Source organism: Passer domesticus, chromosome 1 (genome assembly GCF_036417665.1).
Source record: "Passer domesticus isolate bPasDom1 chromosome 1, bPasDom1.hap1, whole genome shotgun sequence".
Lineage (NCBI taxonomy): Eukaryota > Metazoa > Chordata > Aves > Passeriformes > Passeridae > Passer > Passer domesticus.
In genome coordinates, this window is record NC_087474.1 from 148,037,725 (window position 1) to 148,063,255 (window position 25,531).

Sequence of the window (25,531 nt, forward strand, 5' to 3'; positions counted from 1 at the left end):
ACATCAATTCTCCACTGCTGTGCACACCATTAAATTAACCACTGCCACCAAGGTTCAGCTGCTGGAACTCAGTTGTTTGTACTATCAAATCATCCCTGAGATTTCATGACATGATACTGACCTGGGCCACCTAACAGTTCCTCAGAAACTTCCAGGTATATTTCGGGAATGAGCAGAGATTGGGGGTTGTTTTCCACAGATGGCATAACACAACCAGCCTATCCTTAAGAGTAAGAACCCCTAGCAGCATGGGCACAAGCTGTTGCAATTGCTTACTATGAGCCTCAGTGTCAAAGGATGTTTGAGAAACACCACTGACATCAACATGGCAACATTACAGAGCCAGAAGTCCTCTTGTCAAATCCCAACCAGCTCTACTAACATAGTACATCTGCTGCATAAGGGTTTGTTCAATCTTAGAAGACAAGAAGACTTCCAGGATTCATTCGCTCTTCCTGAAAAGTACAAGTATAAACTGGTTCCTCAGAAATCAGAGGTCAGAGGACAGAAAAAATTACTGCCTTCCTTGTTAATTCTATGTGTCCATTGGCACAAGCCAGAGCAGCTGGAAAGGATTTCCTCTGCTGTTTTTGACCTGTTCTTCCTACCTGTTCTAAACTTTTAAATTACTTGATTCTCTCAACAGTGAAAATTATGAAAAGCAATGGAAAAGAGATGTCTGGTTAAGTTTTTAATGACAATGGAAATTTTATTTAGATTTAGTTTTCACTTCTAAGCATTTTAAGGGTTCTGCTGGCTTTAGGCCTTGTTTCAGGTCTTACTTATGAGAAAGTTATTCCAACATTTTCAAATACCGGAAATGAGAAGGAGAAAGAGAAGAGGTGTAAATGACTGGGATACTGTGTTTGAGGAAAGCAACACATTTCTTCAAGGAATGCTACTTCTGTGAAGTCCTGTAAGAGACAATGTGTGAAAAAGAGCCCAAAAAGCAGTAATGTCAAGTCCAATTTTGGATTACTTCTGAAGGGCAACATGCTGCATATCACATTGCACAAGTCAGAAGAGCTGTCAAGGATTTTTACACATATACTCTGCCTGATTCACAGGGACCATTAATTATAGTTGTAGGATGTGCCCATGTCAGTTCACTCATAATTCTTGGAACACCCTTAATGTCTTCTGAAATCCTGACCTCTAAGCCAGCATGGTTTCTCAAGCACTGTCAGGACACATGGAAAAAATGCCACTGGTTTCCTCCCACCTGTGAGTACAATTAGACCACTGGCACAGTCTCCACAGAAACAGCTTTACAACAAGGGCAATAAAATATGTGGGAAAGGAAGACTGACAAAAATATGTTACTTCTAGAGACAGTCACCAGGTTTTGGATTTTACTTAAGCACAGTAATTATTGGGATATCATTCCAGACTTGGGATAAACACTATGATCAAAGTTAATCACCTTCCTACAACTCTGCAGACTGAACACTTTCTGTTAAGTAACTTCCCCAGTACTGGAAAGCACCTCCTCTTTGCTAGCCAAGAGCCTACTCCTTACAGAGTGCTGGGTTAACAGCAAACCTGCTACAGGACTGCTGTAAGAGACAATAAAATACTCTGCTGTCACAATGTGGTCAATACAAAGACAGCTCCTAATGGTTTGTTCTCTCAGTGTTCCTGAATGGTACAAAGCTGTTTATAAGAAACGTTGCCACTTTCCACTGCAAGTTTTCAGATTCGCCACAGATATTTTCATCAAGCTTTAAAGCAACACTCTAATCACCTGGAGAGGTGATGAAAAAGGTTAAAGTGTACCACAATGCTGGAATTTTATAAAGATCCTGACTTACACCCACAGACATGCTGACAAGAAGAACATTTGCATCTATAAAGAGAGGAACATCTCCTGAGATCAGGATGGACTTGCAGAATTTTGGGACTGCCAGGCATTCAATGCACTCCCCAAGTTTGCAAAACCTTCCACTGAACCCTTGCCCAGAAAAGAGAATCAATTCAAGTCTGCCTCAAGAAGTCCCAGAACAATCAAGTAAAATGGCTTTTTAGAGAGCAGCTAACCAGACTCTTAACATAGAAATGTTTCTTGCTATGGCTGACTTCAGCAATGCAATCAAGAGTTTTCTGAAAGCGAGAGAGAGCTGCACTTCAACATGCAGCATCAGATTATCTCAGTTACATGAAACAGGCACTATGAAATGAAGTGATTTTAAAAAGAGAGAGAGACTGCTATTTCAAATCCAGGAGGGGTTAATGGGAAATCCATGTTCTTAGATAAGAAATTTTACTTGTGTGATAAAGTAAAATGTTGCTCCATATACACTGTCATGGTTTAACCCCAGCTAGCAGCTCAGGACCACACAGCTGTGGAATGGCAGGGAAAGGAAAAAGCCTCACAGCTTTAGACAAGAATGATTTAATAATTTAAACAAAGTAAAATATAATAATACTGATGATAGTAAAATATACTACTACTATTATTGATGATAATAATTGTAATGGGAAAGTGGGTGATGCTCACTGCAGCTGCTCCCCACTCACTGACCAACACCCACCTCATTCCCCAGCAGCAAGTGGCCCTTCCTGCCAATTTCCCCACTTTATACACTGGGCATGATGTTCTATGGTATGGGATATCCCATGGTTGTCCTGGCCATGCTTCCTCCCATCTTATTGTGCAAATCCTCAGGGGCAGAGCTTGAGACCCTCAGAAGTCCTTGACTCTGGGCAAGCATCGCTAAGCAACAACCAAAACATCAGTGTGTCACCAACATTACCCTCACACTGAAACCAAACCATAGCAATGTACCAGTGACTAAAAAGAAAATTAACCTTATCCCAGCCAAAACCAGGACAACACTCACCTACCTGACTGTGAACTCATACAAAGTGTTACTCATAACTGAGGTATTCATGCTGTCATTCATATTGTACAGCTTCAATTTTAATGAACTGTTATGTACAAATATTATGTTATTTTCACATAATTCTTCTCTGTTTTGTTATAGGGCCTGCTTGGATATTATGACAGTTGTGCTTCAAAACAGAAAGAAAGGAGTATAAAACCATCAAATGACAAATACAATGACAGGTCAGGATATTATTTCTTATTTTTAATAATAAAATCTCAATAGTTGTTCATATTAAACCATTTTTATTGCAGAGTCCTAAGGCTGTCCAAACCTAGAACAGCATTTGCTTAAGGAGGTTAAATTATTTCTCTATTAGTTACACTTCTATCTTCCCACACTGATTCTACAATGAAAAAAACACATGAGCTGTCTCCAGTACCTTTCTTAAGAATCTTTCAATCAGGTGCTACTGTTATTTTTTATGCTTTATTATTATTTTTGGACTGTGGTAAAAACCCACACATTGGAAAGACAAGTATAACTCTTCTGAGCTTTCTTATCATCCTAAATGAAGAATAAAGAATTTGCATCACCTCTGAATGGTACATTCAGTCCAGCAGCAGTGTGGCAGGAAGGCTCTAAGTACTAATTAAGTAATAAATAATAATTTCTCCTTCCATTAAGTTCTACTTCTACATAGTCTTAAATACTTACAGGAATTGGAATTGTTATTGGTTGAGGTAGAGAGCTGCAGTCCAGGCTTTTCTTGTTCTAACTTGGGCTCACTGAAGATTTCTATGACTCCACATTGCAGCAGCATATAGGTTTGCATAAGAGTTATATTATTCACACTAGACAAGGTTTGAAAGTAATATGGCACCTCTAAGAAGAGATGCAGAAGATGTTTAAGTTAGAGCATCACACCTCTCACTGTACTGTTGAGAGGCAATAGTCAATACAGTGTGACCAGAGCTATTCCATTTTACAAAGGCAGAGAGCCCTGGCTGCCTCCTTGTTCGGAATCTGCCTGACTCCTGACTTATGGCTCTGTTAAACTTCTGCCTGATACCTGGCAAAGATAAAGTTCCCCTCTCCAGGGGTCAATTAGCATTTCCAGTACATGACCACAATACAGTTGCTTGAGGCATGACTGGGGCCAATAAGCACAAAGACATGCTATCTCCCCACAAACCTGAATTGCATGGGATGGTCACAGTTGTACACCAATATTTAAAACTGGAGATGAAATCCTGCCATATGCCCCTGGTGCAGGAAAGGGCACATCAGTCTGCACTGAGCTACTGCATTACTGGCTGTATGAGTTATAAGGAGCTACTCAGAACATTTAGTATGCTTGCAAGAATTGCAAGAGGACACAAGGGCATCCACACCTACTTTGTGGAGGGCAAATCCAACCCACATCCAAGTTAATCCATTTCCAATGTGGGCTGACAACCAGATATCACTCAAAGTTTAGTCACAGGGCTTGCTAGTGCTAAACAATTTGAAGTTGAGTTAAAGTAAATTGTTTGTAATTTAGTGGTCCATGTTGGGCCACTGCAATTGCAATCAGTTTAAGGACTTCTCAATAACCTCCTACAGAGGACAATTACATGACTCGTCACTGTGGTTTACATAAAACAAAACAAGTTCAATATTCTAGCTATGATTTTGGTCCAAGGTCAAATTTGGCAAATTCACTTTTCTGCACTCAAGAAAGCCATTAATTATTGAAAACCAGCAAGCTGCATGCTTGGTTTGTTTTTTTTAAATCACATATTGGTCTAGTATTAGCAAGTCCTCAAATTCTTTGGGAAATCTGTTTAATCATTTTAATACATTTTTGAGAGATAGCATTGAAAGATACAGTCTCTCACTACCAATTATAACTGCAGGTTTGTACAAGAGAGTGTTTCAGACTACAATTGTTCATACTGTTCTTTTACTGTGGGTAATTCATTGAGGTACAGAATGGATCCAGCACATCAAAGCTTTTGCTATACAAAAGTGTTAATGGCACTGCAGTTTACAGCGTTTTTCTGCCAGATGGATGATCATATTGGTGTAACAGTTCCCAGCAATTCTTGCAAGTCAGCAATAGACTGTACAAGATTTAGTGGATGCTGTTTAGCTAGAGCTTGCTTACATAAAGAGTATGCAAATAGTTGCTTACTACTGAAGGATTCACTCAGATGGAATGTAAAAAAGCCATATTCTACTTTGCCTTATATTTTCAAGACTACTATGACTAAAAAGAGATAGTTTCCATCTTCTTTCTGTAAGATGTATTCTGACATCTGGCATTCCAGAACGAGCAATAAATGCTCAGATAGTTAGTTGTCAGTAAAATAACAATTACAGTATCTCTCTAATAAAGAAGAAAAACAAACAAACAGAGAGTCAGCCCTGAAGCACACCTGGTGAAAATAAACAGTCTGTCAGGGAAATGAAAGCCAGGCATCATTCATCAAATTCAACAAAATAAAAAGGCTCTGTGAGCTCTTCAGAAGTGGTGTCTCTGAAGGTCAGAACTGTATTGCAGCAGTAGGGATCTGTAAGTAAATACTGCAAGTTCTTCAAAGCTAACTTCCATCAATGCTGACAGAAATATCTCAATCTGTGGTTGCTCAGCCTGTGGAAGAGAAGGCTCCAGGGAGACCTTATTGCTGCCTTTCAGTACTTAAAGGGGGCCTGTAAGAAAGACGGGGTCAAACTTTTTAGTAAGGCCTGTTTTTTAACCTAAAGGAGGATAGATTCAGATTAGATATAAGGAGGACATTTTTTCAGTGAGGGTGGTGAAACAGTGGAACAGGTTTCCCAGAGAGGCTGTAGATGCCCCGTTCCCGGAAACTTTCAAGGTCAAGGGACAGGGCTAAGACCAACCTGATCTAATTGAAGGTGTCCCTGGCCATGGCACGGGGGGTTGGACTTTTGGGATCCTTATGGGATGACCTTTAAGGGACCCTTGCAACCAAAACTATTACATGAATTATGCACCACAAACCTGGATCATGTGTGAAAAGTGAAGGAGACTTACAGGAGCATTTTGGTTGCATTTTCTGCTCATTTGGGGAATTTTCTGGACATAAGAGTACATGTGCCATCAACCCATCCAGAAAATAAAATTTTAAACTAAAATACTAACTAAATAGCAATAAAAACAACAAGCTCAAGGGGCACACAATTTTTTAATTCATCAGTCTGGTGAGTTTTTGTTTGTTTTTGTGTTTTGTTCAAATTTGGTTTATTACTCTTATTACTCCCTTGCATCTTTAAATACTCCTCTCTTCTAGTACAAAACACACCACCACCACCAGCACACACAAAGTCACTGTTAAAGCTGCACTGCTCAGATCTCAGCAATCAGGAAATGTCAGCTTTCAGGTTCCATGTCCTTTAGTCATACCTGTTACCACAGAGATTCAGGCTATATGTTCAAAGAATAATGTGTTCAAACTGCTGGAAGGGTATTGGAAGGAAATATGCTTGTCCCATACTCACACTCCTTCCTAAGCATCACCTTTGGACAGAGAGGATTCTACTCTAGATGCATCCTCAGCCTGATACAGCACACTCATACCTACAGCTATATCACTGCTTTAAAGATGCATATGGAACAGATTTGAAAGCCATGTACACTTAGTTTTGAGAGAGAATCCTGAAAATCATTACACACAGAAACTGCATATACAACATATTATGCATAAGAAATACAATATTCTACTTAAGGAATGATAGTGCATTTCTAGTTTGAAAAACTCATTGTTAAATAAAGCAATATGAGAAGAAAATGAAAGCTTCCATAAAAATATACATTTGATCCACAGAATAGCAAGTCTCTCTAAACACATATTCCCTTTACAGAACAGAAATGTGCAATGCAGCCAAATAGAAAGACTTACAACAATGAGCCATTGCATATATTCCTTAAAAAGGAGACCAAATACATGTTTTGGTACACACATACAGCACAGGTGTCGATGACTATGATTATAGCTGCTTGACACCTTTCATAATCATCAAGTGTTGCTGAACTTCAACCACTGAGGCTGAAAATTTCCATGTCAGTTATTTGTATCAAACTGATTTTTTAGGCTTAATTATTGTTACCAAAATTTCAATGATTTTCAATACAAGGTCAGGGAAAATACTTGCAGTTCAGTTAAAAGAATTAAGTAACTGTTGGGAAGAAGAAAAATACCCCACAGTTTCTGACTGGAAAGTACAACGTGATAGTAAGCCTTTGTGCCAATGTGCTGTCTTCAGCACAAGATCAATGTAAATTTGCTCATGTTAGAAGCTTCAAAGCACTTCAGTCTGCAACCACTCAACAGACCCACTCAAAGAGTCATTTCAAGAGACTGTGCATGCTCCAGCCCCAGGCTTAGGGACAGTCATCCAAGCCAGGTAGTGCCTTTGTGGAGCTGAATACAATGAGAGAACTGTCATGCTTGTACTTCTAAAGGTTCCCACTACTGGAAAGGAAGATCATTCTACAGAAGGACAAAAAGTCTCAAAACAGAAGGAAAAAACCCCTAAGTCTAGGACAAAAAACTACTAGGAGGTCCCAGTTAGATCCCAATTTTCAGCGCTTTAAATGGACATTAATCTGTATCTGAAAAAGAAGACTCTCAATATATCCTCTACTGTCAGCCAGTTGCTGTGAAATTTCATTGGCAAAATAAAGCCCTCATTGTCCTCCAGTGACTGGTCCCTGTAGAAGATTGGAAACCATCACCTACGTCTGTAATCACTGTAAGCAGTCAGGGACAGCTCCACTGAATTCAGCTCTGATAATGAACAACGTGGGAATCAATGCAGTTCAACATTTTGACTTGAAGCTGCAGTCTGCATTGAAGAATGTATTCCTCCATTTTAGTATCACAAACCATTGCCTCAAAGCTCCACCTCGCTCATGGCCCAGAGAGAAGACTGCTCATGAATACTCCATGTGATCCTTCACTAGCCTGACAGCTGTGCTCAGGCAAAGCTGTGCCATGCTGCAGTAGCGCAGATGTAAAATTACGAGGTCCAGGAAATCAGACTCTCAGATGATTCCATTTCTCTTTGAACAATTTATGCAGCAGTTTAAGATTTAGCTTTATCACCAAGAAAAAATCTTGGACAGTTTTGTGGTTGATATTCTCTGACCTGAGCAGGTAACTGTTTCTGCTTTTGTTAAAGAAAATTCACACACCAAAGTAAAATCTCCTGGAAGCGTAGTCATTGAACTGTTCTGAGCAGACATCAGAGAACACCCAAATTTCACAATCTGAACCCCTCAAGAGCTTTTGCAAAATCTCAAACCCTTAGATTATATACTGTATTTAAAGCCAAAGAAGCTGTGAACCCAGAAAAAAAAGCAAGAGCATTTACACAAGTAGAATATACTCTTGCCTAAAAATGTAACAAACACAGCCAGTGTGAACCTTGCTTTCTGTCAGATTGATTTGATGTCTGCACTTTGCAGCTCTAAGTCCCATCCCAGCAACACAGTATGGTAATACTGCATGCAGCAGATGGAGGCCAAAGATAGTTCCATGGCTAAAATCCTTCTGTTGATCTGATCCTGGCTACATTAGTTGATGGCCACATATATTTGAATTGGAAAACGTATTCAAAGAGTTGTGCTTTCAGAAGAAATGGTCTCCAATAGTTATTTTTCATTATCATTTTTAGGACAGAGCCACTTCTGATGTGACAAAAGTAAAGAAATTCCCAGGCAACAGCTCAAGAACTCAGAGTCTCCTAGCAGACTGCAAGCTCTGGTACCTGTCCTAGCAAAAGAGCATCACATGCAGCTTCAGCAAAACATGTTTATCTGCTCTAAGAATAATGTATACACAGACATGAAAAGCAGATGGTATTAGCAGCCTTGTACAGAAATGATGCCTAAGAAGAGAATTAAAGGAATGGCAGGTATGTGAGCATGCATCAGCATCCAACTGGGTTCAAAAGAAATGTGTAATAGATTGTTTACAGACATCATCTTTGCACATCACATTTGATATATTTGCAAAATGCAAGTCAAAGGGGAATTCAAAGACAAGACAGACAAGAACTTCAAATCCCAGATTTAGATTTTCCATAGTATGTGTATGTAGCCTAGCTTGCTCTCTGGACAAACACAGGAAAATGTAAGAGATTCAAACTAGGAGAGAGCTGTTAGGAAAATACCAGATAGTTCCCTAAGTACAAGGACTCACTCCAAACGTGATGATTACAACAGGGCTATATCCAGGAGTATGCAGGACTGCTCACATTCAGCCTGAAGTGTGAATGCCTGTGTGTCAGATGTTTTACCCTAGACCTAGTCTGACATACTGATTGAACAAGGAGGAAAAAACATGTGTAGAGCACAGAAAGAGCAACTGGTAGATCGTTTTACCTGTAGTTTTGCTAGCTAGTTTCTCCTGCTATGTTGGGTGCCTAATTCAAAGCTCATGGGAGCTTCTGAGTGGTGCTTGCTTCTAAAGGCATAGACTCTCAAGAAGCAGAAAAATAAAATTGCAAATACAAATCAACCCCAACCCAAATTCACAAAATGAGGTTGCAGAGTGTATTGGAATCTAGAGATTGCTGACACTTCTGCTGAAGGATCCCTGTAACCATGCAGCCTGGGTACTCCACGTACACATGCTTACCATGTATTTTTCCACCCACCTTTCTCACCTTTTGAAAACTTGAATTTGTCGAAGTCTACCCTTTTTCCTAATAAGTACTTCCACTGCTGAATGACCTGCAAAGCCAGGATTCATTTTCCCATTACTGAATCACTCAAGCTTCCAATTTCAGCTTTTGAACACACACTGTTGTCCTGCTAAGCCCCTATATCCAGTTATCAAGTCACCTATCAACCTTCCTTTCAGCAGCTCCATCTCCTGTAACATGACAACACAAGCTCACCTTCCAGGCTTGGGAAAAGCTCTGCCTTCTATCTACTTCTATGGTACTCTTAGAATTAAAACATCACAACTGGACACAGCATCCCTGCAGATTTACGTAGCCTGACCTGTGTACATTGCAACAATCCCTTCTATTCAATTCAACTTTTATAACAAGAGATTACATTAGTCCCATTAGCTTTTCATTTAGAGTACATATAACGTGTCTACCTACACTAACTCCCAACTCCTTTTTTTTCTTTGACAGCCTGTTTTCCAAGGGAGAAGAGGCTGTACTCGCAGGATAAAGGGATTTCTCATATACCATGCTACATTTGGCTCAATAAAACATATTTTCTCAGAACCATTTAGCTGGATTGTTTATACCACACATGTACCATTAACACACCCTGCTGATTGCTTGCTACCACATCAACTGCTACACTTAGGCAAGCAGCACAGAAAGGCTGAGCGATGCTGCACAACCAGCTAAACCAGGGGACACCAATAAAGGCCCTTTTCATTAGTGTCTCCCTACTGTGTACAGGCATCTGTCAACGAACCAGCCTCATGCCAGCACGCGGCATACGGAATTAAAAGGCACATGTTTAATTAAGATGCCATGTGATCCTAAGCTGTATGCTTTTGGGGCAAAAAAAGGCAGGTATTCTGCATGGTAGCTGCTAAGTACTCAACTTGTACCCTCGCCAATGGAAAAAAAAAAAAAAAAAAAGAAAGAAAGAAAAATGTGCCAGGTTAGTTTGACAGGCTAAGCATCAAGATAACTGGTATTACCTATACAATGCAATTCTTTGTTGACAGAAGCCCAAATTAACTGTTCCATTCTTTTAGCAGAACTGGTGAGAGGCTAACAGGTCTGTAGCTCCTTGTGTCGAGAGTAATAAAAAAATCACAGACCATCATTTATTAACAGAAAGAAGCTTTCTGCATAAGACAGACTCGGAATGAGTCACTGTGATGTGGGTCTGCATATGGCTTAATGGGACATAAAAAAGGGCTGCACACATCTGTGGATAGCAAATTCAGCAGTAGATTAGCCTAGGATAATAGTTACAGGTGACATTCATCACAATCAAGCTGTCTTTTGTTTGTTTTTGATAAGCCAATATATGACAAGCTTTATCTATATGCACAGAGCATCCATAAACCAATGGACAGGAGCAATTTTGCATGGCACTTCAACTAGAGCTTGACAGCAGATTGGATTGCAGTACTTCATAGGTTTGATATGTTCATAACAGATTGCCACATTCCTGGCATTTCTCCAGACAGTGTTTATACCTTAAAACAGCAACAAAAATTGGGAACATGCAACATTTCCTTATAGGCCATTTGGGATCATTGCACATTTGGCACTGTTTTTTGAATAACCTTATTAATACATCCTCAGGTTCTGAGATGTTATATTTAGATCAAAAACAAGTACTGTAAGATAAAATCTACATAACATATGCAAAATAAACATTAAAAATTGCAACTTCGAAGTTGTAATCAAGGAAAACCTCGATTAAATAGAACAACTGTGCCGACATCCAAAACCCAACTGGACACTTCCTGGACAATCTATTCTAGCTTCATCTGCTTGAGCAAGGGGGTTGGACTAGATGGTTTCAAAAGGACACTTCTAACTAAAATAGTTACAGAATCTGGTGATTTTGATCTGCAAACAGGTAAATAATCTCAATTCAGCAATTCCCTGCACCCAACAGAACCTGCAGAGAGACTGACTGGGGTTTATACACATAAACTTCTTTTGAGGATCAAACATTTGAGTGAAAGACCTCCCTGTAATCGCAGCACAATGTCACCAGGCCCTGTGCAATGCAGGTGCCCTGTCAGTGCAGCTGACAGGACTGGGATTACATTGACAGCTTGTCTCAAACACATGGCACACTGACAAAAGATACACATTTCCTCAAGGGCATCATTGTTCAGCATTTCACAAAACTGAACAAAACCTCAAATTCCCCTTGGGACAGCATTTGGGTTTTTTATTCAGTGATTAAGAAGCAACACTTTTGTCTGTGGAACTTGGAGGCTTCTCTTACCAACCTGACAGGCACAAATTCCTCATGTTTCAAGCAGAAATACTGGGAAGCAGGGTAAGGTCTGCATAGCCTGATGGATTGCAGGCTCTTGAGATTCTGAAAACTTCTGTGGGATAGCTCATGTTTTGACATGATTTTTGGTCTTCCTTGGTTTGTTGGTTTTTTTGGGTTTTTTTTTTTTTGTTTTGTTTTTTGTTGGTTTTTTTTGGGGGGGGTTGGGTTTTTTTGTTTGTTTGTTTTTTAATTTGAGTTTGTTTGTGGGTTTTTCCCCTGTCCTTTAAGGGTTAAAAGACTAAAATAAAGACTAAAGAGAAAAACAAAAATCCACAGCAGACTGTAGCCTCTGAAGAACAGAGCACCCGATTTTCAGCAGCAACATAGCTATCAAATAAAGCACTCATGTACTGAATTAAGTTAGATAGTAGCTGTAGTTAACAAGAAGCCATCAGAATAGGACGCCCCAAATTTTATCTGAGGCCAAACACTTAATGTTGATTGCTGCATAACAAGAATTTGCCTCTAATAAGTACTTTGGGGCTCAGTAATGTTAATGAAACCTCAGGGAAGGGAAGACTGTATTCTGTCATGGGTTTTTTTAAGGAGCTATGTCTTTAGTCCACCTTGTTAAAAGAGTTCACAGATAAATCCACATGTGCATGCTTCAGACGAATCATAAGGCTTTGTGTCATTAGGCTCACATCTCTAAGTGGGGTTTGGGTTCACAGATAACAGAATCAATTAGAAGATACAAGTTTCTCTCAGTTGATTCCTCTTTCTGAGCAGTAAGCATTTGTCTGGATGCCCACAGAAGGACAGGAAGACTTCTGCATCAGTTCAGTGCTGGTCAGCACTAGGACCTGAGGAATCAGATAAATACTTCTCAGGGTGTGCAGATCCTTGCTGGGTGAATGGATGAAAATCAATTCCTCAATGCAGTAAGGTCTTGGACAGAATCCAGCCTTATTTTATATATTAAAAAAAAAAAAAAATGACCTCTTTTTACAGAATCCACAGGAAAATTCTGGAGCTGGGTCCTTACATGTCTGCTGAAGAGCCAGGTATTTGTGACCTCCCTGCATTGTGCATTCTGCTATAACAAGGATGAAGCTTGGGGTCAGGTGCACTGCCCTGGACCCTGTCAGACTTTCAACCTGTTCAATTAACTTCATCAAATCAAACAATTTCCACTGGAACACCAAGAGGCACTTCTTTTTAGTGAAAGCTATTGCTTTGGCAAACCCCGACTAGTAGAGGGCAGCTGCTTTAGCACTTCAGCAACCATAAAGAAAAGACAAAGAAAAAACCAAAACAGCTTTGGATTTTATTTTTATTGTAATATGGGGGAGGTAGAGAAGGAAGAAATCCTTTCTCCCCCGGTCTCTTTGCTCTCTGCAAAAGCCTCAGCTGGCTGGGCTATTTCCACAAACAGAATCAAGGAGGGACGTGACAAACCAGGCGCTGACAAGCTCATTAGCGGAGCGGGGAGGCTCCGGGTGAGGACGGCCCTCCCGAACGCGGTGGTCACGACTGCGCGGGGCTGCACGAACGCCGGGATCGCCCCGGGATCGCCCCGGGATCGCCCGGGATCGCTTCGGGATCGCGGCTCCCTCACGCTCCGGAGCCCGCGCGGGCCGTTCCCGGTGCGGAGGCGCCCCCTGCAGGCGGCTCGCGGGCCGTGCAAGGCAGATCCCGCGGCTTTCCCAAGGGATCTGCGGCTCTGTCCCGACAGCAGCGCGGAGCCGCCGAGGGGCCGAGGGACTGCAGGGAAGCGCCGAGGGCTGCAGGGGGCTTTGCCCGGCCGCAGAGGGGGAATTCGGGAGAGGGCAGCTGCAGAAGCCAGCCCAGTTCCTGTGGGCTGTGCCTAGAGGCTCGGCAGAAGAAACAACACAGCTGAGAATACAGGGCTGTGACAGATGTGGTTAATCCAGTCGTCAGAGACTTGATGCAAGAGTGGAGTCGTTGTCTACATATATATTATAAACCAGAGACCATGGAGAAGCTGGAATCACAGTATAATTGGCAGGGAGCATCTGGAAGCAGCAGCAAGTCAGAGGTGAGAGAAGGAACACAGGATATTGCAGACCAACTGGATGAGAGAGATTAAATACACACTTAGAATCACAGAATCACGGAGGTTGGAAAAGACCTCCCAGATCAAGTCCACACTTTGGCCAAACAACCATCATGTCAATGAAACCATATAGCACTAAAGTTCATGTCCAGATATTTCTTGAACTGGGGATGTGGACTCCAGCACCTCCCTGCACAGCTTGATCCTATGCCTGACCACCCCCTTTCAGAGAAGAAATTCTTCCTGTTGTTCAAAATAGAAGCTAAACTCTCAGCCATGGCTTCATCCAGGTTCAGATATCAGGAGCTTCCTTCTGCATTTCACCGTGAGGTTGGATGTGTTATTAGACTGAGGAACACTGCCAAATAATTTAAAGATTACACTAAGACTAAATCCCTGTATCATGAATAGCACACACTGACAAGTAACAAGCTGAAATAAAAAGAATCAGCTCTAGCTGCTCACTGATATCACAAACACACACCCACTAAGCAGCAAATTAATTAACTTTTTCAAAATGAAGAACTGTATGGTCTTCTAACAACTCCTCCACTTAATCAGTCTAGTTTTTCTCATCTAAGTTTTCCTTACCTACAACTGAGCCATAAAATTGATGTCGTAGCTGCACAGCAAAAGCAACAAATATTTCTTCCCAAACAATAGCAAAAGTTACCTGAAAGCAATATCTCCCATTTCTTTTCCTGGTACACCAGAATGGTATCCAAAACTTCTGAAGTATTGTAGAGAAGCCTGGCTTGATGGAAAATGAGAACTCTAACTAACAGTTAATGATAGATCCAAAAATGTGGAAAAAAACATCGTAAGAAAGAAAACTAGAGGGTAGAGCTTTGATATTGGCCAAAATGTTAGAACTTTTAATAAAATAATCAATATCCCTGTAAAGCAGGTAAAGACGAAATAGTTGATAAAAAGCAGGCTTTGTGAAGAACATGAGACGGGTCACAAACCAAAAGGTGAACAAAGGAAATATGGTGAACATAAAAGGATTGTTGTCATAACATCTTAGCTATATTAAGTCCACTAAACTCATCTGCTTGGAGGCAATCCTTTCCTCTCCACTTACCACTTCAGTAATTTACCCTCTTACCCTTGGGTTTACAAATCCCACTTGAGGTGGATGCCTGAGTTACCTCAGATAGATGTGTAGGCACCCAAAGGCTACATCAGTGGCTCTTAAGCTTTTTGGCTCTGTCAGTGGATCACAATCACTGCTCAGTTTTTCTTGCAGATACACTGTGCAGCCTTATCAGCAAACTAGGAAATATCACAGAGCTTTACAATATAGTTTGAGAATTCTTGAAATAGGTTTTGCTAAGACATTTGATACACTTTTCCATATCTCACCCTAATTCACATTTTTAGATCTCTTCTGAGTAAGGAACAGAAATTGATTTTGAAACTGGCTGCCATGGTGAGAGTTTCTGGCAGTGCATTGTAGACGATGTTGATGTGAATCTGTGTTCTATACAGAATACAGTGGATTGGGTTTACAGGGACTGTACAACAAAGATCTTTCCAAGGAGTACAGGGAAACACAATATGATCTCTAGTTAGGAAAAATATTACTAAAGTAAATATAACAAGATTAAATTAAAAATTAAAAACCCCTTGTGTTAGATGGAAGGAATAATCCAATTATCATTGCATGTATAATTATGAAACATTAATTCCCCATCTGACAGCATATGAAGAGTAAGTACCAAGGAACAATTAAACACTGCTTCAAATGAAGAGTAATATACCTTCTTCTTCTCTCCCCTAAATGCTTATACTTTAAGAGTACAGAAAAACTCATCTGTGCTAAGTTGACAGGGAATTTCAGATCTGAAGCTGAAGGACTGGAATTATGCTTTTCAGTTCAAAGATTATTTGGATTCTGTTTCTACATAAGGCAGGAGTACCAGCTACAGCAAATCTGGCTACCACAGTTTTACTGAATACTGAAGGGAAGAAAAAGGGGCAGCTAGAATACAATTAATTTTTGAATATGCTGTAGAGCAACTGTTTACTGAGACCATGAGAGATCTTCCCAGGTAAAGTGGATAGAGCATACCAAGGAAAAGCTGCTTGACCCAAAAAATATCCACTAAGACAGGAAACTGTGCAAAAGATTCATCAGCTACTTGCACAGCAGATCTCACAGCTGATAATGGAATTAGGAGCATGGAAACTTCATTCTGAATTTAGCAGACATGGAATTTAACACCATTGACAAGCAAGGCAAAAAATGCCTCCATTGCCCTTTATCAAGCTCCCTTTTCTACCAAACAGAACAGATTATATTATCACTTCTTCACACAGAGTTTTATGTAACAAATAAGAGCACCAAACACTCCCCACTGGTTTGTGCACAGAAGAGAAAAAATATCTATTTCATTACTAATTTATGAACTCCACAGATTATTTATCACAGACAAGACAATTGATCAGAAAATAATCAACTATGTTAATACTTAAGTTACAACTCCCATGAAGTGTTTGAACACCTCACTGCCCCCTTCTCTGCAGGTGAGCCTTCCTGGCCAAACCACATCTCTCAGCAGCCACCGCAGCTTTGTCTCAAGATGTGGAATTTTGCCATATATTTTATGAGCGATCACCTGACTGAAAAGACAGACCCAGAAACCATTGCTGAGACATGAGAGAAGATTACTTTCATACAAAATTTTCTATGTCAGTAGGAGGTTGAATATTGAAAAAGATTTCTACTTTTCCAACTTCTTTCAATTCTATGCTATATAAACACAGGGTTACATTAATGTATTTATGATACTCTTCCATGCAAAAAGAATAGTTGCCACATATTATGCAAACAGAAGCCTTATTCCGACACTCATCTCTCTTTGATGTGTTCCACATGTTAAAAATTTGAGAGCAGCCAAGTATGAAACAGGGAAAACTATTCAGTCCTTCACATTTTCCAACACAAGCATCACAGCTCCACACAGAATGCTGCAAATAGGCCTGACCTTACCAAGACAGCAGAATAAAAGCTCTCTCCAGCATGAAGCTGTGATTTTATTTTATTTTTTAAACTGCAGATGGATGTAGTCAGGATTGATTTGACAGCCCACCAACCAACACTGGTGTTAAGACCTCACAAAAAGAGCATGGAAAAGTGGCATAAATAAGGACTGAGGCTAAGGCTGGTTTACACTTTGCACCACAGAGAAGGGAAGGGCTTCTCAGAGATGGCTGGAGATGAAAGTTGCTTCTGCTCTCCACTATCAGACTAACAATGCTTGGCAGAAGGCATCTGCTGTGCTGAAGAGCACTGTCACATGCAAAACAAGGAAGGTAACTAATACTTTATTGGAAATACCCTCAATTTAAACACACTGGAGGTTCTTTCTGAGATATATGACAGTGCTGAAGAATGCCCAAAACTTGCTGGAGTTTGGAACCAAGCAAAGAGAAATTGAATAATGTTTTAAAGGAGGCCTAAGTACTTTTCCTATAACACGTTGACCCAGGCCCTTCTCTGCTTGGTATCAGTCCCACACCTGATCATAAACACGCCTCTACCAATAACAACATAAAGTAGGCTGTGGCAGTTTTTAAGGGACAGTAAAACAATGTCCAATAAAATAATCTAAGAAAAGGTGCCAGTTTATGTAGTCTGCAATGTAACAACAGTAGGATTTGTGAGGAGACTCTCAAGGGACAGGTGTCAGGAAACAGTTGGGGGACACCTACAAAGGCCACTCTACAGGAGACCTCATTTTGCTTCTTGCATCAGGCCTCACCTTGGGTGTTTTATATCATTGGCACAAGAGATATTTTGAGTGAGTGTAATACTCATCAATAATGGAAGGATGAAAGATAATGTTGGAATCACTTGCCAAGGGAAGGGTCAGGAAGTGAGCAGAAGTTGTTCCAAATGAAACAGACCTGTTAACAGGAAGGCTTGGTTGACTCAAATAGTATCTTTTATACACATATCACAACACATTTAACAACACTGGAATCTTTATCTCTGTTGTACATCAACCAAAGCATATGGCAAAGGATGAATATGTTTAGGAGGTCTCACCACAGTGAGTAAACCTAGTTGCTTTTGGTCAGTCTTCCTGCCCTGGAGCCAGGAATGAAACATGGGCCCCTGCAGTCCACTGTACACCTTCCACCCCCAAGTCACTGAACTGGTTGCATCACAAAACTCACCTGAGGCCCATGAAACAAAGGGCAGAAATAAATTCTATATGTTCTAAAAATTGGAAAGATATCTAGGAACACTTTGATTTAAAAAAAAAAACCCTTTCTCTGTATAGAGAGAGAATAACAATCCCTGAGGATTCAGTACGTTTCCAAAGTAAACTTCCAGTGTACTTCCAGAGTAAACTGAAACAGAGACAAGATATCTCCAAATTCCAATGTAGTATCTTAAACCATGAGACTATCTCTTCATTAAAACACTAAATAACTTGAACATGTCATCTGATATGATAAAACCTGACATCTATAAATATATTACTGAAGTGAAAAAAATTTGTCAATGCTGATTTTGAAAGCATAATTTTATATTAATTTCATGCCATAAAGCTTATTTATGTCAATAAAGCCTATTTAATGCAAGCATCTTTAGAAGATCTAGAATTAGCCAGATTTTAAGACTATTTGCAGCAGGTTTTCAGTATCAATTCATATTTCATTTTCCAAGGTGCCATTTGGTATTTAATGAATATTCAGAAGTCCTGGTCCCTTCTAAAACTAAAATGAGATTTTCTTGAGTCCTGTTCCTTTCCTTCCTAAAAGTTTAATTTTAAAAGGCTTGAGTCCTTTCAAATACCTCCTATCAAATTTCTTTAATTGGACCAAGGTACCTCTTGGGTATTATTTTGACAGAATGAGGTTTGTTTAATGATCATAGCATTTAAAACCTCTTGCTCTGAAGACATGAATTTGCACAGTGGGGGAACATGGTGTAAAAACAAAACATGAAGCAGGGTTTCCTTCCTTTCTTTCTTCCTTCCTTTCTTTCCCTCCCTTCCCTCCCTCCCTATCATACATTCATGAACAATTACTTAGACATCTGCTTTCTTACTTTGTCAATGTACCATTTATCCCCAAATAGTTATTCTTTAGTCATTCTATGCCCAGTCTTATTCTTGTTCCTGAGACTTTGGAAAAATCTTCATTTGCTTCAGTGGTACAGGATAAGACCATCAAAGAACTCATCTCTCTAGAATTCCCCAGACATCTAAAAGTACTGCTGCCCAGCAAATTCAAAGTCACAAATGCACACAGAGCAAGGTCCATTTCTCAGTTTTATCTCCAGGAATATACCAGTATGAAAACTGGCAGGTCAATGCAACTTTTTATGTCTCCTCATACTGGTGTAAATGCCAACACCTGCTGTAGAGCCTCTAGAGAAGTGGCCCTACTATGCCATTGCCTTCTTTGTTGTACAAGCCAGCGTCATTTTTTTTCTTCCCTTTTCTTATTTTTCCCACCACTGCTAATTCCTGTCAGGTGTCCTTAGATCTTGCTCAGTATTACTGCTTCAAATTCTTTCTGCTCTGTCTTTGGGTTCAGCACCTTAAAAATACTTCTCACTTGTTGCTGAGTAAGTCAACCACATGCTCCACTCCCTGAATCCAAGCACTTAATGTATTAATAAGTTTCACAGTTTCTTATTGACTATTCCATATTTAATTTGCCCTAAGTGGCTGCAAAATGCATTTCACTGGCTGGTTCTGAGGTGCTCAGTAAGTACTCAGTAAGCAAATCAAAGGACCATAGAAGAATTCAGATTGGAAGGGACCCCAGCAGATTTCTAGTCCAACCCCCAGCTTAAAACAAGTTCAGCTATGAGATCAGATTTGGTTTCTCAAGGTTTTATCTAGCTGGGTCTTGAAACCTTCCCAGAACAGAAGCTGAGAAACCCATTCCAAAGCTCAGAAGTCCTCAAGAGGGAAGAAAGTTTCTCCTTATTTTCAGCCTCATGTCTCTCATACATCACTGCAAAGGGTTAGGTTCCATCTTTTTGACAAATCCTGTATAGTGAGAGCTGCTGCTAGTGCCCCCATCCCATGCTGGCACGCTGCCTCTGCCCCAGAGTGAACAAGCCCAGCTCCTTCAATCCACTGATCACACAGCAAAAGCTCCAGCCCTGAGCATCTTTCCAGCCCTCACCCTAACTTGCACTGGAGATCTAAGAACTGTAGTCTAAGTACAGAATAAAAGGAATAATGGCTACTTTTGATCAGGTTACTGTGGTCCTGCTGATAGTGACAGCATTCTTTGCTGCAAGGCACAATGTCTTCCTGACTATCAAGGTTCCTCTTCACTAGAGCCACTTCCCAGCCAGTCAGCTCCAGTTTCAGTGGGGTGCAAGAGCCTTGGCCTTCCCAGCAGCACAACTTTGCAATTGTCCTTGTTGAATTTCATAAGGGTCCTATTGATGTATTCCTGCCAGTGTCTGGCCCCCATGCCTAGATCCCTATGGATTGTCCCTACTTGAGTCTATAGACTGGTACTCACCATTTGCTGTCATCTGCAAATCTAATGAGAGTACACTCTGCTCACCCCATGAAGTCCTCAAGATCACTGTTAATATTAAGATCTGTTTTCTTATTAGGTAAATTTCCAGATGAAGAATTTTTTCTTATACATCTGCAGCAGCTTTTTGTCAGAAGTAGTAAAAAAAGTATAAGTCTTCACAAAGAAAAGGATAGTTTTGGTTGCATCTTTTTCCACAACTCAATAAACTGTAATCAGCAGGAGTCTCAAGTATAAGTCACACTTCTCAATACCTATGATTAACAACTGTTAGATATGTTTGCTCAAGATTATTCTCCTGGCTTATGACCATGCCTTAGATTTTATCTTTAAATAAAGTTTAAATATAATTGTTGTGTCACTTTCTTTAAGAACTTTTCCATCATATTTTTCCATATCAAAACAGCCTGTAAAGTCACATTAATTCTTGAGAAATTTTCAACAATCACATCAGCTTTCCACAGCCATATCCGGGAATAGTTACACTACCTTGGCTTAATCTTCACATTTGTTTCTGTGCTCCTTCTACGCTCTACTTTTTCTGAGCCACAAATCCCCTGTTCTTTCCCTTTATTAGATTTCAAATAATCAGAGTCATGGGGACCAACAGCACTGGAAATATCCTTCTGAGTTAATGATTCCACTCACAATATTATCACAATATGCTTTTATAAAATCTGTACAGATATTGATTGTGTTTCTTCTTTGGTAGTGGCTCAATTGAAGTTCTTTCCTGCAGATTTACTTTCTAACACTTGTACCAATATTTTCCCTATACCTCTTTTGTGTAAAAGAAGAAAGATTGATCTCTATTTCTCTTTTTCATTGAGGTCTATAAAGTTTAAAGTTTTGCACATCTGCAATGAAACTCCAAGGTTTCCATCAGTGTTTATGCTGAAATGAAAATGTCTTCCTTTCAACTTCATCTCACAGTGCCTTAATTCTAGAAAGAGAATATAGTAAAGCAGTACTAGAAATATTTTAAAATAGCTTCATTTTCTTCTGGTAGTGCTCTGGATGCAGTCAGCTCTGTACACATGGGTGGAGACACAGACTACATTCCCACAGACTGCATTCAGCAGATGGTGACTGGGAGGAAATGGGCACAATGGTTATGTACTAAACCTTAACGCTTAGCAAACCACCTCTTACATTTGTGTACATGTACTCATGGCTACATAGTAAACAAATATGGACAGTATTTTTCATGTTTGCAATCATTCACATATTACCAGAAAGAAAATAGCAACAGGAAAGAAGGCAAATTGGAAACAACACAAGTGCACATGTACGTGATCAGACAGTGACTGAAACACACATTAGTTAACAACATGTTATTGTTAAGACTGAGATTTGTATGTGAAACTCAAATTCCTGCTTAACATTAAATGGCTGAATGCCAGTTTCCAGTTTTGTACACCACCACTGCAGAGAACAAATCAGTGTTCCATATTAAACTTACAATTAGTCACAGATTAATTCCTATTTGGTATATAAGCAAAAATGCTATTTAACTCCTAAGTTATATTTGCTAAACTCATGCCAATTCAAAATGATCAGCAAACTGAGTAGGAGTTAACAAGTCAAACAGATCAACAGGATCAATATAAATTTCTAAAGCAAATAAGAAAACAATACAATTTTGCATTCAATATATTCTTTTAAGAAAAGAGTCCCAGTTTTGAAGGTTTGGAGGTCCTATGTGTATTTGTTGAGTAACCATGATAGATCAAAGAAATATTTTTTAGGCTAGGCAAGGAAAGTATGAGTAGCTGAGAAGGAGCACCCCATACAGTGAAGGAAAGACAGTACAAAAGAGTGGCTGGCTGTACTCAAGCCACATTTTGGACAGGAATCAGGTTTTTTGGCTGGAAATAATAGTTTAGATTGAATTTAGATTGAATCCTAGGAAAACACTGACTTTAAGAAACATAAAATCCTGGAATAGAGAGATGCAAAATTCTGCTTCATTGCAAGATTTCCAGAACAAAGCTAAACAAACATCCATCAGAAATGAACTAGCTGTACTGATCCTGCTTCAGGCTAAGGGAGGGGCTCAGCTGGGATCACTTCCTACCCTACATGTTAAGAACACAAAGATTAATTTATTTTTTTTTAAGAGTGGGAGAGGCACAAAAAAAGAATATGAATTCAAGGTCAAACACCTCAATGAAAGAGAAAGTTTACATAAATTACATTTTCTCATAGGATATTTCTCAGTAGTTGGGATTTGGTTTTTTTTATTTGGAATGAACAAGATGAAACCTTTACCCACATACAGACTGATTTCTTTCCTTATTATATTGACCCTGAACTACCTGAAATTGTCTTTTAAAGAAATCAGGATATCACTTACCATATCCTATGAAAGCTGGACTACTCCCTCTGCTCTAAACCTTGCAACTCTCTAGTCACACACTCAACAAAAAGCCTTCAGTGCACAGTCATAATCTATCGACAGCAAAGTAAAACAATTCACCACATTTTAAGTAAGTAAAATATTGCTGATAGTGCATACTTTACCAGTTATGTCATGCTGTTTGAATGACTCACTGTAGATTTGATACTGATTAGGGCAATGTTTCTTCAGCCATTTGCAGACATCCTGCTGGGTCCATAACGCCACAGGCTTAGTCAGCTTCACAGTCCCAGACTAGGAACAAAGAATGAAGAACAGAAATGATGTTTAGTCTGCACACAAATTTCGGAAATATTAATCTGTCATCTCCATATATGATATTTAAATACTAAATGCAAAACAGGAGCTGCTCTGACAGATGTCCAGTAATATCCAGGCCATTACACGAGACCCTGCTGTTCAAATACATCACACAGGAATCACACACAGTGGAAGGTTCTTTAACATTACTTTCCATTGCATTCCTGTTCCTTGCATCACAGAACCATACAGCACTTGAATAAATAGTTGTAAGTGTGACCAATGACTACAGCCATAGGATAACAGATGCACACTCTGAATAGTTCAAACTCACAGAAGAGTTGTACATTTGTGCCCCAGTTTGGATATAAGCACAGAAGACCAGGAGTCCCCTCTGGCCAGGCATGGTCCTCACTACAATGACAGAAAATCTTGCAACAAAGGCCTTTAGTGCCAGCAAGCCTGAAGACTAGTTTTGCCTGGGAAGAGGAGACTACACACCAACGGACATGGAGCTGGTGATATTGATTCATACTGAACATTTCAGCTGACAAAATTCCTGAGTTTAATGATGTTCACAAGCAGCTATAGGTTTTCTGTTTCCTTTATACCTTTAACTTTTCTACAATCACCTTTACATGAAATAAGTAGGACTCCCACTTTAATGAATTGATTCCTTATAAATGAGTAATAATTTTTAAAAATAACACTGTTCAATACTTTCCTTAGAATTCAGTTTTATAATAGATTAGCAGTTTATAAATAAATATTAATAAATCTATTGCCTGATTATATGTATAAAATCACATTTCATTTAATCAAATAATTCACCTTTGCACATACACTTTTTTACCTGTGTAAGAATGCTGAGTTCTAATCTACCTGAACTGCAGGAATTTAAAACCTCTTGTCAAAGTAGACAAAACAAAGAGGAAACAAAATATTCTAAGTGATTTAAGCTTTTTTTTTTCCCCTGCAACACGATCTGCCCAAAAGACTAAAGAAACTTTAAACAGATGGGCATGTATTACCAACAATAAATGTTCCACTGGACACTGCTGATGTTAAGTGAGTGTGAACATCAATGTATACATTTACTTAATATTATGTCAAGGAATTAGTCTAGGGAATAAAATCAAAGTGTCTGTTTGAATGCTATGCATGCAGAATACTGTCCTCCAGCTCCCCGGTGGTGTAAAAGTTTCAAGAGAAGTTCCTCTGCACAAATTTGAGGTGAAGGGGAATGTCATCTCAACCCATCTTCTCCATTAGGACTCATGGCAGACTCCCTCAACATCACCAGCCAGGGTTTATCCCAGCATTTACTCAGATGCACTTTGTCAGACAGACTTCTACAAAGTTGCTTTGAAATTTCTCATTACTAGAAGCTCTAAAGACCAAAGCAATTTTAAGCTAGTGCTTTGCATGTCCTATTAAGTCCATAAAGTACGTCATGTAAAGACAGTAAGCTAGGGCGAGGGATCCAGCAGGCAAATATGCCTTGAATTTCTCATGTCCAGTTGTCCCTATCTCTTTTTTATTGCCTGTGTAGAAGTTGGAAAAACAGTAGGAAAATCATGGTTGAATATATAATACAATGCACATCCCATAGGTCAGCCTTTTTTGGTTTGAAGAAAAATAAACTCACCAGAAACATGAATCCTGTTTCAAACACACTAATAGTCACCATCCATATTTAGAGGTATAATAATAATGCACAAAATCACCACAAAGCATCAGTCTCATCTGCTGCTGCCACGCACCAGAATACAGAAGTTTGACTGACAGACTTGGTCTTCACACAAAAAGAAACTTCCAGAGGTGTTGAGGGTGCACAAAAACCAGGACAGCACTTGCCCTACCACCACCCTTTCTGAGCAGCTCATCAGTTTTCCACACACACAGGATCCCGCACTGGTCTGGAGAAGGCACAGCCTCTGTAAGGAGAGAAACTGCCCCGTACCTCCCAGCTCCTCATGCAACTCAAGAGATCAAAGGGCCCTCAAACTTCTCTGGTCTTCTTGCTGCTATTTAAGTCAAAGAAGAAACTGAATTTCAATGAAGAGCCCAATATTATGCGATAGTTAGCTGTTTTTTGTTACACGCAGATATAATGGGTGTCCTCCTCAAATTACTTCAAAGAAAGAAACAAGTAAAAATAGCCATGTGACACAAGCAGTCTCTCTGATTCCACAGAAATCCCTGAACAGCAGGCTCAAGACTTCACTGTTTATATGTGTTACTGCTCAAATGTTAAGTTTTTTTTTTTCTGCACTGGAATTTTTGAAGACTAGAGGAAAGTCTGTCAGCCCTTGAAAAATAAATAGTTAATAATTTTTCTGGTACATCACAAAAATACTCAAATGATAAATATTTGTATAAAATATATATGACAGCTAGCTATAGACCTACAATCTATTTATTCCTAGCTGAAAATACACAAGCAGTGCCAATGTTTGTTTAAACCAAGAGGCTGTTCTTTTCAGTTCAGCAGCTAT

The 25,531-nt window shown here is 39.6% G+C and overlaps 1 protein-coding gene across 5 annotated transcripts in view; it reads right to left on the reverse strand.

The window, feature by feature from the left end:
* The window catches only part of SAMD12 (sterile alpha motif domain containing 12), a 176,517-nt gene that overhangs the window by 105,127 nt on the left and 45,859 nt on the right, over positions 1 to 25,531 (reverse strand). For all 5 annotated transcript variants that reach the window (XM_064395393.1, XM_064395412.1, XM_064395375.1 and 2 more), the window contains exon 3: positions 22,898 to 23,027. In XM_064395393.1, coding sequence (XP_064251463.1) covers positions 22,898 to 23,027 — 130 coding nt within the window. The remainder of the gene's footprint in view (positions 1 to 22,897; positions 23,028 to 25,531) is intronic.